The sequence below is a fragment of the Ambystoma mexicanum genome, chromosome 5p (genome assembly GCF_040938575.1).
Source record: "Ambystoma mexicanum isolate Mex_15411 chromosome 5p, UKY_AmexF1_1, whole genome shotgun sequence".
NCBI classification, from domain to species: domain Eukaryota; kingdom Metazoa; phylum Chordata; class Amphibia; order Caudata; family Ambystomatidae; genus Ambystoma; species Ambystoma mexicanum.
This window is the reverse complement of record NC_090930.1, coordinates 461,086,540-461,104,095: the sequence shown is the minus strand read 5'-3', so window position 1 is coordinate 461,104,095 and position 17,556 is coordinate 461,086,540. Positions and strand designations below refer to the sequence as shown.

The following is a 17,556-nucleotide window of genomic DNA, read 5'->3' as shown; positions in this document are numbered from 1 at the left end:
GCTGTTGATACATTTCTTATGTTATTTTATGCAGTCGGAAATTGTTTTGCAGTGCTGCACACCCTGGATTTCCTCACCACGAAAATGGAAAGCACATCCCAGTGGAAACAAATCCCCCCCTTCTCTAAACCGAAAATATTCCCTTTCTTTAAAATGTGCAGTGCATAAACCTTGCTGAGAATTACTCCAGAAAATCTTATAGATGGAAACGACGGAAGTTTGTGAAGTCTGAACTCTACAGCAGCACCCCGGGGTGGAAAGGTTTGGTTTTTCTCAACATTGTATTCACACTTCCTGTTTTGCAGGGTGGTTTCCTGATATGTGAGAAATATTTACACTTTTTTTAAGTGGGTTTCTTATGTTTACACTTGGCATTTCTAAAATGTGATTTAAATGTAAAAAAAATATATCAGGACTTCAGGATTGCAATCAAATGTTATAGAAGCATGCCTGCAATTTGATTAAAATCTACCTTCTCCATTTTGCATAAATAGCATTTCATAGCTGAGAAACATGTTTGGAACTCTCTAAATGTTTAACCAGGGATGACAATGAGAAACTTAAGCACTTTTGTTTCAACTCCCTTTCCCCCTCTATCACGCAGATCATAAGTCACCTCCGTCCGGATTCATATGGTGAGTGGACATATGGAGCCCAAAGTGCCAGCCGGCTGACGTCCTCAGTCCCTATTCAGGTGCTGGTCAGAGTTACTACTGGGAGTTAACCTCTTTGTGAATCATCCCCAGTAGTCTCGGAAGGATAGCTCAGGGGCAACACGCTTGTCTTGGAAGCAAGATAACAGGTTCGATCCACGGGTCCACGCTTAGAAACATCTGGGTATTATGTGTGTTATAAATAACCAATTACAATCGTTTTATGCATTTCCTTATTGAGAGGACTGTCAATTATAACGTCCATTGGACCATGTATTTGTATATGGTTGAGAAACAGTGAAAGCCCTACCTGGGTGACACAGCTAAGACCAAGTAGAAACAAAACGATGCAGCACCCAGCAGTGATGGGGATTCTCAGCCTTTTCATCAGGTGTGGGTAGGCATCTTCCACAGAGGTTGTGACTGTTTCTGCAGGGAACAAAGACAGGCATTTAGAAGAGCCGTCCATGCTGTGTCTTTTGCATGCTGGCAAAGAGGCTCAACAAAATAAAGGGCTTCTCTCCGCTGAAAAGCATTCAAATGTTTCTCATTTTGCAGTTATAAACAATATATATTAGGATACGATTACTGCATACATTACAGATCCATGGTTTTAGTACTTCTAGCACAAATGTGTTTAGGGTTTCTGCTAAAGCCTTGTTCCCTTTTTCAATAGTTAGGATTAATTCCTTGCAATATGAAATAAAAACAAACACTCAAAATTGATTTATTATCAATTATATTTTATCACTGCTTGTAGAACATTACTCGACAATGTAGACAGATTGCAGTTCTAGGATGGCAGAGTAAAACTGATGGGCAGGAGCGATGTCATGATTAGTTCTTCCACAGTTGAAGTGGCATGCTGTGAGCCTCTTCCCTACCTGGCAATGGGCCCACATGTGCTGCTTGTGTAGCAAATGTAAGCCTGCTTGGTGCACCCCAGTGGTCATGCCCTAGTTGGCAACCACTTTTGTTTCTCCTAGTTGTGGCCCTTGGGCATAGGCTATTCTTCCTCCACGGACCTCAGGCAGACTGATTGGATTCAAAGTCATTTTGTAGACTATGACAATTGTGTTTTCTGTTCTCTTCTCCACCCTGAAGTCATACATATATATATATATATATATGTATATATAAAGCAGAAAATGTGTTAGTTTGTTCCTCATACAATTCCACACCATTCCAACAGTCTGCACCAAATGTTGCATAGTTACCTGTTCGGACCCTCCAGACATTACTGGCTACATGACATTTGGACACCCCACCCCTATCCCCAGACTTCAGCCCCTTCACACATGAGATAGTTGCCTGAAATTGGCAAATCAACAATATGGTCGTAAAAGAACCAGATAAAGCTCATTTTAAGCATCTCAACGAGAGGAACACAACTTGAAGGTCCTCAAAAACCACATTTCAAGGCCCTAGGACGCACTGTTTCCAAGATATTTTCATTGCAATGCACTAGGCTCTAGTGACTAGGGTGAGGGGACTGGTCGGGCGAGCACACAGAAGGGTCCCATTATGCTGCATCACGCCAACAGTTTCCTTCCCTCCATGTCTGTTCCCGGGTATTACAGCCAGCAACACAAACCCATTCTCAGTGCAGTTTACTTCAGAGAGCAAAGCACCTCAAGCGACTAGGGACAGCGAATTACAGGTTCATTGATTTTCAACAATTGATAAGTGATATTAGGTCTGTATAGAGAACCAGGGGAGTATAGGTACTTTTTGCTAGTCAAATATATATTGGGCACACTTGAGGAGGTGCTGGTAACTTGTGATACCATGCTTACATGTGGTTATCACTGAAGGTTTTGGCATAGCAAAAGCCTGTGTAATTTTGTAAACTTTGATATTCGGTTAACCTGGCTAAAATGTATTAGAATTTCACACATTAACCAATATCTGCCATATATTTTGTAGAAATACTGCACAGGCAATGTAATGCAGTTGCCTCCACTCTGAAGACAAGGCTTGTTTCCCTTTGAAATGAGTCTGGCAAGAATGCAAAAGATATATTGTATACTGTAGATTAGGAGACATACAGGAGATAACAGCATATAGCAGAAGCTGGGTACATACCAGTCTGATCAGAGTTGAGACAGGTAGTCACAGGAACTGGAAGGGCAGGGGGATGAGCTGGCTATAAGCAAAGAAACATAGAGAAAGCAAAGGCAAGCAAATGCACTGGGTAACATGGATTGATCAGAATAAATGCTGTACTGGAATATGATATGTAGTCCCGAAGAATTAGGGAAACCCCTTTGGATCTATACAATCAGATCACTCTGAGCAACTGTCATACAGCAGTGTCATGTCACAGGCGTGCTAAAGAGACTATTTTACTCAGTGTAAGGGTAAAACTGGAGACTATATACGGAAACAGGTAAGACTACAATAGACTAGACAAAGGCAATATTAGTCATTTGCCTTATCTGATCTTGATGGAGACCAATTCGGGCGTCACATTGTATATGGATTAGGAGCAGAGGCACAACAATGGATCATTCTGTAATACAGGCAGAAAGCAGTGTGGATAGAAATAACCTGGTACAGGATAGGCAGAGAAACAAAGTACAAAGCAGTGCCTGTAGATGGAGATTCTACAGCACTAACTCTGAATGCTCATGGGAATGTTGGTACAGAGGGAATCTTGGGCGACGAGTCAGAACAGGTATCAGGAGTAAGCAGGAAAGAAGGCAAGAAAAGCTGCCAGACAAAACTCTGAATCCTAGATTTCTCGGAATATCAGAGAATACAAAGCAATAGTCACAGATAATATAGATTGCGGCCAACTCAGTGAATACGAGAGTTCAGGTTACTCAGTGCACTAAAGAGTCACTTAAACTATGCACTGAAGTCCAGTAATAAAGCAAGAAACAAACACACAGTAAAGCTTAATACTGCAAGTTGCTGCTAACTCATTACATTTGTGGAATTGGATAACAGGAGGAAATGACAGTAAAGTGTGAGACTGGGATTGCAGAAGGAAAGCGAATAGAATAAACGGCGTTGCAGAAAGAGGGGTTTGTGAGGAACTAACTCTCACAGAAAACAGGGTTTCTGCAGAAAGTCAGAAAGGCAGCAAAGATACTGACGTAGAACTGGAGGACTTTCACAGAAAACAGGACATGAGCTGTGACAAAGCAGCTACAGCAAACATGATTCAGAAGCCAAAAGCAGGATATTCAGAAAAAATTCTAAACTGGTCACAGAAGCACAAAGCAGGGTCTCCTCAATGGTGGCAGTTGATACAGCAACTGCTACTGCTGCAAGAGTCAGGCATGAGCACTGGTGCGCTCAGGAGGGAGCTTGTCACACTTTCTGGGTCTCAGATCTGGTGAGAGTGATGGCTCCTTGGTCCTCACAGGGCACTCAATTCAGCAAAACAGCAAGACTTGGCACAGACACTGGCATGCCGATAAGTGAGATTATGGCATTTCCACTTCTTGTATCTGGAGGGGCGGTGGAGTCGCAGGACCTCGTAGGGCACTTCAATCATTAACATAGCATCACTCAGCGCAGACTGTGGGTTAGATGGTGGCACGCTGAGGGCTGAGCTTACCACTCTTTCCACTTCCTGGATATGGTGGGGGGAGGGGCATGGCAACAGGGACCTAACATAGTAGTTCACCCAGAAATACAGAGCAAACACTGTGTTTTCATATTTTCACAGGCCCTTGAGCTGTGGGGAAGGTCCGCAAGACTTTTGGGCAGGTTTGCAAACCTCTGAAGGTTTGGAGGCATGCTGAGTGTGATGGTGAGACTGCTTGCTTCCCTGTGCACAGTGGCCAAATGTGCAGCCCTATGGTGGTCTATAAGCCACACAGACAACTGGGGATCAGGTTGGATAGTGCTATTTATAATGGCCAGTGGTTCTGATGTGCGGGAGGGTTTTTTCAAGCATCTGGCACACTTAGGGGAGACGTGTTATATGGGCTGTAGTGTGACTGTCCCCAGCCAAGTTGCCCAGAAAGTGGGCCTTCTTCAGAGATTCTCCCTATTACACCCCAACATCCATCATCCACTGGGTTTGGGATGCACTTATCCCCCAAGGTCGCTCTCCCACTGGCACAAAGAGCCCGGCAGGGCACCTTGTCTCGGGTCTTTCACTGAAACACATATCAACAAAAGTCATAGAACATGTGCAGAGCTTCAGACTGTCATTGTTTCACAGTACTTTAAAGACAATCTAATTCCTTGAGGACTTTTTTAAACCGAAGTTATGCAGAGGAAGCGGAGTTCTTTATGAATCAGGGAATGATTTTGAATAAGTGCTCTCTCGATCTCATTCTCTTTACCATAAAAGAGTTGCAAATCTCTTTCAATGAACTAAGATTGAAAATTGCAGAAACCAAACAAGCCATGTCACAAGAAAGTGACCCGATGGATTGGGTGGAGATTTTAGGTGATATAAACACAACTATTGTTAAACATCTAACAGAATTTCTTCAAACATTTAAGAGACACATTTTGGGTTACAAATGTGAGAGTTTGAACACTTGGACTGTGGAAACGTCAGAACTTAAATGCACTCGGGATGTTATTCATTTAATCAAATCCGTTTGTTGAGATTGCTAGGAATTGTCCTCTTCATTAGGAGCACTATCAAGTGATTCTCAATCCTTAGGTGTAGGCAGACAGCATGATACTACACACTCAAATGCCGTTAATCAGGTCTTTAGGTGCAGAAAGACAGCATGGCAGCAGTGTCTCAAATGCCATTAATCAGGTCTTTAGGTGCAGGTAGACAGCATGGTTCTAGTGTCTCAAAAGCCAGCAATCAGGTCTTTAGGTGCAGGCAGACAGCATGGCACTAGTGTCGCAAAAGCCATTAATCAGGTCTTTAGGTGCAGGCAGACAGCATGGTACTAGTGGCTCAACAGCCATTAACCAGGTCTTAGGTGCAGGCAGACAGCATAGCACTAGTGTCTCAAAAGCCATTAACCAGGTCTTCAGGTGCAGGCAGACAGCATGGTATCAGTGCTTCGATAGCCATTAATCTGGTATTTAGGTGCAGGCAGACAGCATGATACTAGTGGCTCAAGAACCATTAACTAGGTCTTAGGTGCAGGCAGACAGCATGATACTAGTGGCTCCGGAGCCGTTCACCAGGTTTTAGGTGCAGGCAGATAGCATGGAACTAGCGGCTTATTAATCAGGTCGTTAGGTGCAGGCAGACAGCATGGCACTAGTGTCTGAAATGCCATTAACCAGGTCTTTAGGTGCAGGGAGACAGCATGGTACCAGTGGTTCAATAGCCATTAATCAGGTCTTTAGGTGCAGGCAGACAGCATGATACTAGTGGCTCAAGAGCCATTAACCACATCTTAGGTGCAGGCAGACAGCATGGTACCAGTGGTTCGATAGCCATTAATCAGGTTTTTTTAGATGTCCATCTGCCACATGGTGGGGGGAATACAAATGTGTTGCGAAAAGGTCTCAACAAGTGAAACCTTGTTAGTTAACGTATCAGATGGGGTACTAACTTGATCTGACCAATCCTTCCTGAACAAATGAATGTCTTTTGTGCCTTCGAGTAATAATTATTCCTTTTAAACAAAGCTGGAAGTTCACCGCTTTTTTCGCATCCTGAAACTGAGAATGTGAAACAATTGAGCCACAAACTACATTTGAGAAATGTCACCCTAAAAGTGATTTCACACCTTCAGTACAAAAAGCTATTTTACAATCTTTCACTAACAGCGTATTGAAAGATGTACGTTGAAGGAATTTCAACCAGCGTTAGACACTGCCCAACATACCCTGACAGAAAAAGAAAGCTATCCAATCTCTCAAAAATGATAAAGACCTCTCACTGAAAATGCTTTGGTGGTAATGAAGTTAGTGGATTACAAAAATGAAATAGAAATGCAGTTATCCTACTGTGATATTGAATCATTGTTAACACATGGTCCATACAAGTAAACTAAAACCTTGATTCAGGTGGTTGTCAATGTGAATATTGATTTGGAATATGTATCCTCTAGAAAAGGTTCACTACTTGACTCAAAAACACCACCAGACTCCTAGCTTGACATGCTGTCTTAAATTCACAAAAACAAAATCCCCTCCCAGAAGACCTATTGCCTCTCAATGAGACGGGCTCTTAGATCCCAGTGTTATTCATATTGAGGAATTCTTGAAGCTATTGGTAACAAAAGGCCCCATTTCTTTGAGGATCTATCAGGTTATATCACTAAGATTGAAAACCAAAAAGAAGGACATTCAACCATCGCCACAGCTGATGTGGTTTGATTGTACACTACTATTCCCCATGATGAGGCTATACACACAGCTCAAATAGGTTTACCTAAAAAGGTGGAAGGGGTTTGTTTGTTTGTTTGTTTATTGAATTTGTAAAGTGCACCAGACCCAGGGGTAACAGGGCGCGGCAAGGTTATGCAAGGCTTACAAGGTTACATAGTGTACAAAGTACAATATACAGGTAGTCAGATTTCACAATAGATATAACAATATAAAATATACAAATAGTCAAGTTTCACAAAATACAGGTTTATTTACATCATAGTATACAAACGTCTGTATATATTTATAATCTTAGGAGGCAGATAATACTGGAATGCAAAAGTGTCAGAGGAAGCTAGTTCTTGATCAGATTGAGGTGGGTAATGAGGTTCTTTCTGAAGTGAGGGTAAGGCAGGTCAGCTCTCAGCTCATGGCGCAGGGAGTTCCAGATTTTAGCGGCCATGAGAAACCATGAGTTTCTTATCACCTTATTAGACCTGTCTTTACAGAATACATATTTCTGTTTTGACAAGCACAATTACAAAACCACGTTGCAGGAATTTAATGGGGGTCAGTTTTCGCTCGTGAGTACTGTAAGGGTGCAGAAGAAGGTAACTGACCAGGAGATGCCATGGTGGTTAGCAAATAAATTTATTGAATTCACAAACCAAGCTATCCCCAACTCTAAGAGGGTCTGTTAGAATGTCCATAACTAAAGAAAGCACAGCCCTGAGTGAAAACCTTACTGCTATCCTTTACAATATAACCAAACAGAAATATAACATTCCATATCAAATCAATTCTATCCAATACGTCATTCCAAAAATCCCTCACCCTGGCACAGTTGCACATCATATGTAAAAGGGTACTTTTCTCCTTCTGGCATCCCCAGCAATGTTCACTTCCTATCAATCCCAATCTGTGCATCCGGACCGGTGTCCAATAAAGGCGCCCCAATATCTTCTGGTGAACACAACATAAATTCAAGTCAACTTCCGCCCTGATGGGAACCTTCCACAGACTCTCCCATTCCTTTATTGAAATAACCCTACCCAGTTCCTCATACCAAGTAAGTCTCAATTTATCCCATGATTCAGCCAGATGAGCCTCTAATGGGAACATTTTCAAAAAAGTTCACACCTTACATGGTGCAGATTTGAGAAGGTTACACCCCTTCAGCCTCTGCGTCAGTGGAACCTCTAACATCTGTTGTGTTTCTGAAATTAAATCGGTCAGCAAACCATATCTCCTCAACTATCTCTTATGCAAACCAAATTTCTCACTTAAGTTCTCAAAAGCCACCATACTACCATCACACCAGATGTCCCCAATTAACAATACACCTCTACTAATCCACCTCCTCCAACATAACAATTATTGATCTGCAAACCTGGATTGTGCCAAATGGAAGCCTCCCTATACAAGAACAATCCCTGCCCACTCCCCAACATCATTGATGTAACAGCGCCCTTGGTAGCAACCACTATCTGTAAACAAGACACCGGCTTAGGTAATTTTCCCATTGAATATAAACTCTCGATCCCATATGGCCCCTTTTGCTGATTTTCTATTTGTGCCCATAACGGAGTCAAGGAACTATCCATGTTGAAATAAGCAACAGATTTTTTCAAAATAAATCCTTTGCAGTAATTCTCAAGGATAGGGTATCCAAATCCCCCCTCTTGCACACTATGAACCAGGATATAGCAAGGTAGTCTCGGACTCTTAGCGACTCCCCACAAAAATTCCTGGAACACCCTTGTCAATGCGCCCTAAGTTTTTCTTTGTAAACTTAAATGGAAGTGACTGAATGATATATAGGACTTTCGGTAGTAGTACCATATTGATCGTGTTCGTTTTTGCCCAGATACTTAACAAAAGTCTTCCCCATTTACAGATGTCTTTACGAAGAACCTCTATTATTTTATCTACATTATATTCAACCAGTCGCTTCAAATCTCTCACAAGATACACCACTAAATATTTCACCTTACCGTTCTCCAATTTGCAGTTCCAATCCATCAAACAATTACAAACAGGGGTGTCTCTGGCAGGAAAATCCACAGTTTTCTCCCAGTTAATCTTATAACCTGAAAGAGATCCAACCCCCTCAACCATTTGCTTCAGAATAGAGCCCCCCTCAATTGGATTACCATGAACTATCGTGACATCATCAGCATAAGCTAGTACCTTGACCTCTTCTTCCCCTATTTTTAACCCTTTCAAAAGCAGACTTTCTTGAATATAAATCAAAAAGTGTACCAGCGCTAAACTCCATCTACAGTGATTATGAAAGCCCCAAAGTATTGTAGGTTTATTGATTGTACAACATTAGGTTGGATTAACAAAGTTGTTTTAGTCGCAACAAGGCAAATACTAAGAGTCTGGAAAACCAGGAAGAAGCCATGTGTGGCAGAATGGCTTGTTAATGTGCAGGTTCTCTCAAATTTTGAAAAGGTTAAGCATGGTAAGCAGCATAGGGAAGATGTTTATATGGAACAGTGGGGACCGTTTAGTGAATTTTATGATTAATGTTCAGACAGAATGTTTGTGACTTTGCTTGATGTTGTCTGGTGGGGTGGGGTTTTGTATTGTGAGCATGAGTCTTGTCATGTCTTATGTTTTGTGCTTCATTAGTTTATTGAACTGTATATTATTTCACCATAGTTTGCTATTAGAGATTTAGATTCATTGTTCACATTATATGTACTATGGTTTCTGATTTAATTGATAATTGCTTAGAATGATGGTTTTACTTTGCGGTACTACATATGTTACTTATGTATTGATTGCTTATTTGTTATTGCTTTTCATGAACTTTAAATAAAGTGTTTAACAAAAAATAAAAGTAAAGTTCTCCCACCAGGAGAATGACTCTCTTCTCCTGGTGTTTTAAAAGAAAGTCTCTTCAGGACTCCAATCAATACCAGGGAGGAATGACTCCCTTCTCCTGGCTTCTCTGGTAATATTCAAACTGGATGAAGGGGAAATGACTCCCTGCCCCTGGATGTTAATAACAGCAACGTTCCAATTGTGTCCAGGGGGAATTACTCCTTTCCCCTGGATGTCTAGTTTCAACAAAGTTCTAATTAGGATCAGGGAGAATGACTCCCTTCACCTGTCTCCTTGGGTAACTTTCACAACAGCACCAGGCTCTCCTTAGCCTGTCAGTGGTCTTTTCTCTACCACTGTTTAGAGGGTTCCTCACTCCATTATTTCCCTCGTATTTATTTGGGTGACAGACACTGTTTGCTCCCGTTTTCTTGTCATGCCAACTTGGTTCACTCTCCTGCCAAGTAGTGCCACTATGAGGATAATGCATGTGCTGATATCAGTTACTTTGGTTTGGGTCACAGACCGGTTTCTATTCTTCTTTCATCAGGCCCACTTGGTTTACTCACCTGACAAGTACTGCTACGAGGAAGGTGACTCATATCAACAAAGGCTTCACCTCTATTTGGGTCCCAGACTCTTGGTTCTCTTTCCCTTCTCACTAGGCCCACTTGGGTGACTCTCTACCCAAGTACTGTCATGAGGAAAATGCTTTGTAACTTTATCCCCATGTGGTTTATCTCTCTTCTGCACCTCCAAGCTCCTACAAGTCCCCGGGACCTGCCTGTTACCTTCATTGGCTCTGTGACTCCTAGCCGGTTCTTCCCAGGTTCTTGCGTCTTCTCGCCAGACTGTGTGGGTGTTGCTGGCTTTTGCTGCTCTCGCTCTTCATACCGTCTTCTTGGACTCTTCACCAACGGTGTGGGCGCTTTTACTGGACAGTTCGGTCCACCTCCCTGAGGTTGCATCACCATCTGCCGGGCTCCAGTCATGACCTTGAACTGCTCCACAACACCTCCCGTCCACAACACCTCCTGTTGTCGGCATCTTGCCTTTGGGAGCAAACAGCTTTCCCACCGCATCCTCTGTGTCTTCTTCGAACTTCCCGGGATGGACTGTCATTCGTGCTGGTCTGCGGCTCTCCTTCTCGAAGTCCTTTGTCAGTGTTTATGTATTTCTAAGGATGACTACCACGCAGAAGTCTATACCATTCCTGTATCTTCTATGAGCCATTCTTCATGGCTCCTGGTGGCCACCTCGTCTCAGTACTGGCCGTCAGTGGTCTTTTCTCTACCACTGTTTAGAGGGTTCCTCCCTCTGATATTTTTCTTGTATTTATTTGGGTCCCAGACCCTAATCACTCCCCCTATCGTGTCAGGCCAACTTGGTTTGTTCTCCTGCCAAGTACTTCCACAAGGAAGATGACTTGTATCAACATAAGCTTGAGTTCTGTTTGGGTCCCAGACTGTTGGTTCTCTTCCCTTCTCATTAGCCCCACTTGCATGACTCTCTTCCCAAGAACTGCCACAAGGAAGATACTTTGTATCTTTATCTCTGTGCGGTTTGTCTCCCTCCAGCATCTGCAAACCCCTACAGGTCCCTGTGACGTGCCTGTTACCTTTTTTTCCTTAGGGACTCTGGGCTGGTTCTTCCTGTGTGTTTGCATCGTATCGCCAGGCTGTGCATGCATCTGTGGCTTCTACTGCTCTCACTCTGCATGCCTTGTTCCTGGTCTCTTCACCGACGGTGTCGGCACCATTACTGTACCACTCGGTCACACCGTCTGCCATGCTTCAGTCACAACCTTGTGACCAGGAGAAAAAGATAGAGTTGTGTTCTGCAATTTCACCAGAATTGTGGTACTCTAGAGATCAAAATGATATTTCAAAAGTCATTTTAAGCAGTTTATTTTACACGTATTCATAAAAGATCATCTACAAACACCTTCACATGTATGACATGACTAATAAACATGAAAAATACAGAAAAAGAAAAGTATCTATTTTTGCAAAGAAAACAACTTGCCCTGTTGCAAAAAATGCAAATCCTACTACCAAGATGAAAGAACCAAAAGAAAGGCCTACAAATAACACAATCAAGAAAAAAAACAACTCTTTAAAACAAACAAAAATCCTCAATGAACACCTCAAGTTGTACTTGTTTATTGACTTGTGCACTCATCAATTTACAAACAAGAATCTATGAAACAGTGTCCTTTTCAGTTCACAACATGTCTTCAAACGCAAGTACCTACTCAATTTTTGGCTCATCTAAGGCCATCAACTATATCAGTGGCCCAGCCTTCTTCAGGGCAGCAGAATCAACTTCACAACGGAGAAGCCAAATGAATGGTACTCCGATAAAACAAATATGATACCACATCAGAGGGCCATGGGACCAGTCCGGTGGTGATAATGCGCGGTATAAATATCTTTTAGCATTGCCAACATTAATATAAACATGAGCATCAACCAATTAAGGTAAAGAATAAAAAACAAACATGTGTAGACACACACAATAAACAAAAACAATAAAAAAGCATACCAATTTCAGAAATGTTGTGGTATGATGAATTCTGGGGTGATAATACATCACTTGTTTGTAAGAAGAAGCACAGCCTACAGTGTTAGGGAGAATTCACCAGAATGGCTACTTTCCCTTACCTACTGAGTCCCTCAGCAGCTTTGCTAGATTTCTAGGATTTATTTTTTCACCTGGTAAGAGCGTGAGCCTTTTTTGTCCCACTTTTACATGTGTTTTGCTGTATGTTTTAAATGTTTTGTGTTCATACACTGTGGAGCCTCACCTACTCCATAGGCATCATCTTTTTACTGTGTCACACAGCACCTTTAGTGCAGTGACACAGGGTTGTCTTTTTCAGACTTCCTACTTTAAACTCAATGTTCTGGCACTGACTACTGTCTCCTAGAACATGTAAAGTTGCCATTGCCTTTATTAGTCTTTTTAACTCCACAGACCCAGCACAAACTATCTTCCATAGAGTACTGGAAAGGGCTAATAGTTATCCCTTTTTGTCTGTTTCTCATGGAACATTATTTCATTCCCCTTTCTTTAAGATTTGGCTGGTGGCAGTGGTATCTACCATTTTTTCCCTACCGCAGACTATGAAAATAGCCTTGGTACTGCTTTAGGCTAAGTTAGTAGCCTCAAACTTGAATCCGCTGGAACCCTTTTAATTTTATTTGGTTCCGGCTCGGTTTATTCGCCATTCCTTTTTGTAAAGGTCTGTCTTGTGCTTTACTCTGCGCGCCAAACCAGGTTTGGTTCCTTTGTTTGCCGTCCCTTGGCGGGCTTCTACACAGAAGTCCTCATTAGGCGCTTGAGAGTCTAGGTAGGCAGGATGTGAGGGAGGGGTTCTAGGCCCCCTAGTCGCACTCTTGTTTGATTGGCTAGGTGACTGTCCTGCCAGGACAGCCAACATGCTGTGTGATTGACAGCCAGGCTGTGTGAATGGGAGAAAACTGCATAAAAAGCAGGTCTCTGGCACTTGGAAGGCAGAGTCACCACTGAATCGAGAGAACCAAAGAGAAGCTGAAGCAAGAGGACTACTGCAAGTACTGAACCTCCCGGTGAAGTCCTGCTGTGGGTCTGCATCTCCTACATTTCGACGAAAGAGAATATCTGCAAGGAATCGTCTTCCCCTGAGCTGGTGGGACCAGTTTGCCAATCACCAAGCAAGGCCTCGCTCCCCTGGTCGAATTTGCTGTGCATAGCTGCAGTGAACCGGATATCCAGGAGGACCGTACCCTCTTTGGGTTTTAAGGAGCGCACCTTTTATTTGTCGCTTTGCTCTGCTGCTGGTTTCTTCCCTGGGCAGTGCAGGACCCTCCAGTCTTCCTCCTTCGTGTCAGTCCGACAGTCGCTTCAGGAAAAGTGAGTCTGCCGGATCTGCCAGGAATTTCTGCCTCAGCTACAGCATTCTTCTTTTACTAAGGTACTGTTCAAATTAGGTCGTTCTTTCCATCCGATCGTGGTGAAAGTGTTTGAAATCTTTCGTTCATTTGAGGGCTTGTCATTCTCTACTCTTTTGAATAACTTTTCTTCCGACCAACTTCGATTCGAACTCTTGGCAAAGACTTAACCACGAACTACTCTGAATTTTGTGATCCTCTGCAAAGACTCTGAACCATTAACATTGGCCCGGGCCTATTGATTTGAATCCTAGTTATAGTAAGCCTTTTCTAGATCGCCCTTGCTACTTACTTGTTGGTGCTGCTTGATTTTGAATAACCTTGTCTTTCCCTTCCTTTTTAAATTGTTGGAGTGCCATTTTGCTCACACTTCATTTTGAGCTTAACTTGTCCAGAATTCATTGGGTGGTGTGTAGTTTATTAAGATTGTGATTTTCTGCTGCTTTACATTAGTGAACTGTTTTACAAATGATTGTGTAAATAAATGTATATTCTTTTACTCAGAAACCTTGAGTCAGTGTTTGTTTGAATCATAGCAATTGCTGTTCTTTGTGTAACTTCTGATACTGCTTACTTTACTCTTGAGATAAGTGTGGCCCACGGGGTCTCTTAGGACTGGAAGACCTAGAAGACTCTGGGAGAGAAACATTTTCAATAGACAACTTTTTCATTTCTAACACATGGTTCATCTCCATTTCTCTGAGCTTAATTTCTTGATGCTTTGGTTCAGTTTGAGCATTAATATGTTTGAATTCCAATTCAAGCCTCATCTTTTCTAGAGCAAGGAATTCAGGACTGAGTGTAGGACCTGATGGGGTCCCAGTGGACAAAGGTTGAGGTTGTTGAGCAGGTAGAGGAGCAGTAAGGCCTACATTATGAGACACATCTGCCTCATCTAACTAATCCATAATAACTGACACATTATCATCCTCATCATTTTCCACATTTGCTGGAGGGTTAGTTATTCCAGACCCACTCTCCAGACATGTTTCTCTAACAACCTTTCAATTAATTCTGACTTTTTGCCTTTAACAGAGAGAGTCGTTTGTCTACACAGAATTTTCAGATAATCAACAGTGTAACTAAGGAGGGTCTCCTAACTGTAGCCTTCCATATCAGACATGATTAAAATGTTGCTTTAGAGTGATGTTTAGCCTTGTGGTTAGTTGATCCAAGGTAATAGCAGCAATCTAAGTGTAATCAATATACTTGATCCTCAACGCTGTACACCAGTGTTAGGCAGAATCATACGCAGTACCCTTTCGGAACACCACACACAATTAAGACTACAAGTGACAGTACAAATTCACCTTTGCTACCAACAAGGACATCCCCAAGATTGTCCAAAGTCACACCTGTGACTCCACCACCTGCTGAGGCTGAGTTTGAGGTACAACCCTGTGTGGTTGAGTCAGCTTCTGAAGAGTCAGATCTGGAAGAAGAAATTACTCTAGCTGGAGATCTGGATCCTGTTGACCTTCCTGAGCTGCAGTCTTTACTGGCAGAAGGTGGACCCAGCAGAGCAGACCTCAGCAGAGGACAAAGAGAGTGTCCTACTCTTAAAGGTCTTAGACCTATAGTCAGCTTCTCAGGTCGATGAGCAGGAGCCTGGGAAGGATAGGTTGCACTGGGAAGATGGACTCTTCTACAGTGAACCGACTGAGTCTATCCCTGGGGACTGCAAAAGACTTGTAGTCTTGAAGCACTTCCACTTTCTGGGCAACTTGGCTGGGGACAGTCACACTACAGCCCATATAACACGTCTCCCCTAAGTGTGCCAGATGCTAGGAAAACCCTCTCACACATCAGAACCACTGGCCATTATAAATAGCACTATCCAACCTGATCCCCAGTTGTCTGTGTGGCTTATAGACCACCATAGAGCTGCACATTTGGCCACTGTGCACAGGGAAGCAAGCAGTCTCACCATCACACTCAGCATGCCTCTAAACCTTCAGAGGTTTGCAAACCTGCCCAAAAGTACTGCAGACCTTCCCCACAGCTCAAGGGTCTGTGAAAATATGAAAACACACAGTGTTTGCTCTGTATTTCTGGGTGAACTACTATGTTAGGTCCCTGTTGCCATGCCCCTCCCCCCACCATATCCTGGAAGTGGAAAGAGTGGTAAGCTCAGCCCTCAGCGTGCCACCATCTAACCCACAGTCTGCGCGGAGTGATGCTATTTTGATAGCCCATGAGATACCTTTGGCTGGTCACTTGCATTTCAACAAGACCAAGGAAAGGCTCTCTTTATACTTCTACTGGCCTAAGATGGGTTCAGAAGTTGACAAATTATGTAGGAGCTGTCACACTTGCCAAGCCTCTGGCAAGAGTGGAGCCAAGAATGTGGCACCCTTGGTGCCTCTCCCAGTGGTGGGAGTTCCTTTTGAGAAGGTGGGCATCAACATTGTTTGTCCCCTTGACCCTCCCACATCTTCAGGAAACAGGTTTATCTTGGTTGTAGTAGACCATGCTACTAGATATCCTGAAGCAATGCCTATGAGGACTGTTACGGCTCAGGCTGTGGCTAAGGCTCTATTTGGTATTCTTACCAGAGTAGGGTTTCCTAAGGAAGTGATATCCGACAGGGGATCCAATTATATGTCCCACTACATGCAAGCCATGTGGAAAAACTGTGGTGTCACTTACACGTTCTCTACAGCCTACCATCCACAGACAAATGGACTGGTAGAGAGTTATAATCGTAGTATGAAGAGCATGATAGGTGCTCTGGAAGAACCCCTTAAAAGAAAATGGGACCTTCTACTGCCATGCCTTCTCTTTGCTTATAGAGAAGTCCCCCAGGACGGAGTTGGATACTGTCCCATTGAACTTCTTTATGTCCATCCAGTCAGAGGTCCTTTGGCCCTGATTAAGGAGGGGTTGGAGAGTGCTCCTTCCCCCAAGCCAGTCGGAGTGACTGACTATGTGATAGGTCTCCGGAGGAGAATGTCACACATGATGGCAGAAGCTAGTGATAACTTGAAAGCAGGTCAGGCTCTGGTCAAACATTGGCATGACTAGAAGGCAAACATGGTTGAGTTTACTCAAGACCAGCTTGTACTAGTTATGGTGCCAACAAGGCAGAGGGCCTTGCAGGACAAATGGATAGGACCCTTCAAGGTTGTGGGCAAACTTGTAGAGGTGAACTATCTGGTGGACTTAGGCAGACCTAAGGAGGCTCCCAGAGTCTTTCACACCAACCGTTTGAATGCATATGTCTCGAGACCAGAAGTGGGAGCTTTGCTTCTAGCTTCAGCTCAAGAGGAGGAGGAGAGTGAACCTCTACCTGACCTACTCAGAGGCCAAACTTTGGATGAGAGCATAGGAGTTAATCTCTCTTCTAGTCTGACATCTGAACAACAGGAGGAGTGCAAGTTTCTGTTAAATCAGTTTGCCTGCCTGTTTTCACTTTCACCAGGCTTGACCCCTTGGGGCCAGCATGATATTCTCACTGGTGACTGTCTACCTGTGAATAGCAGAGGTTACAGAATGTCAGAACATGTAAGAACCCACATAAAGGAAGAGGTCAACAAGATGCTTGATCTTGGGGTTATAGAGCCATCTACAAGTCCATGGTCTAGCCCAGTTGTTCTAGTGCCAAAGGCAGGATCCAAGGAGTTGAGATTCTGTGTGGAGTATAGAGCTCTAAATGTAGTCACTAAGACTGATGCCCATCCTTTACCAAGGACAGATGAACTGGTGGATAAACTTGGTGCAGCCAAGTACCTCAATACATTTGACCTGACATCAGGCTATTGGCAAATAGCCCTGACAGACCATGCCAAGGAGAAAACTGCATTTTGAACCCCAGCAGGCCTCTACCAGTTTAATGTTATGCCTTTTGGATTGGATTAAAGAATGCACTTGCTAAATTCTAAAGGATG

General features: G+C 43.2%; 1 protein-coding gene across 1 annotated transcript in view; it reads right to left on the bottom strand.

Annotated features, from left to right (window-relative positions):
• Window positions 1–17,556, bottom strand: part of LOC138481019 (sodium- and chloride-dependent neutral and basic amino acid transporter B(0+)-like) — a 753,261-nt gene that overhangs the window by 317,520 nt on the left and 418,185 nt on the right. The window contains exon 10 of the mRNA XM_069612866.1: window positions 964–1,082. Within this exon, the coding sequence (XP_069468967.1) occupies window positions 964–1,082 (119 nt within the window). The remainder of the gene's footprint in view (window positions 1–963; window positions 1,083–17,556) is intronic.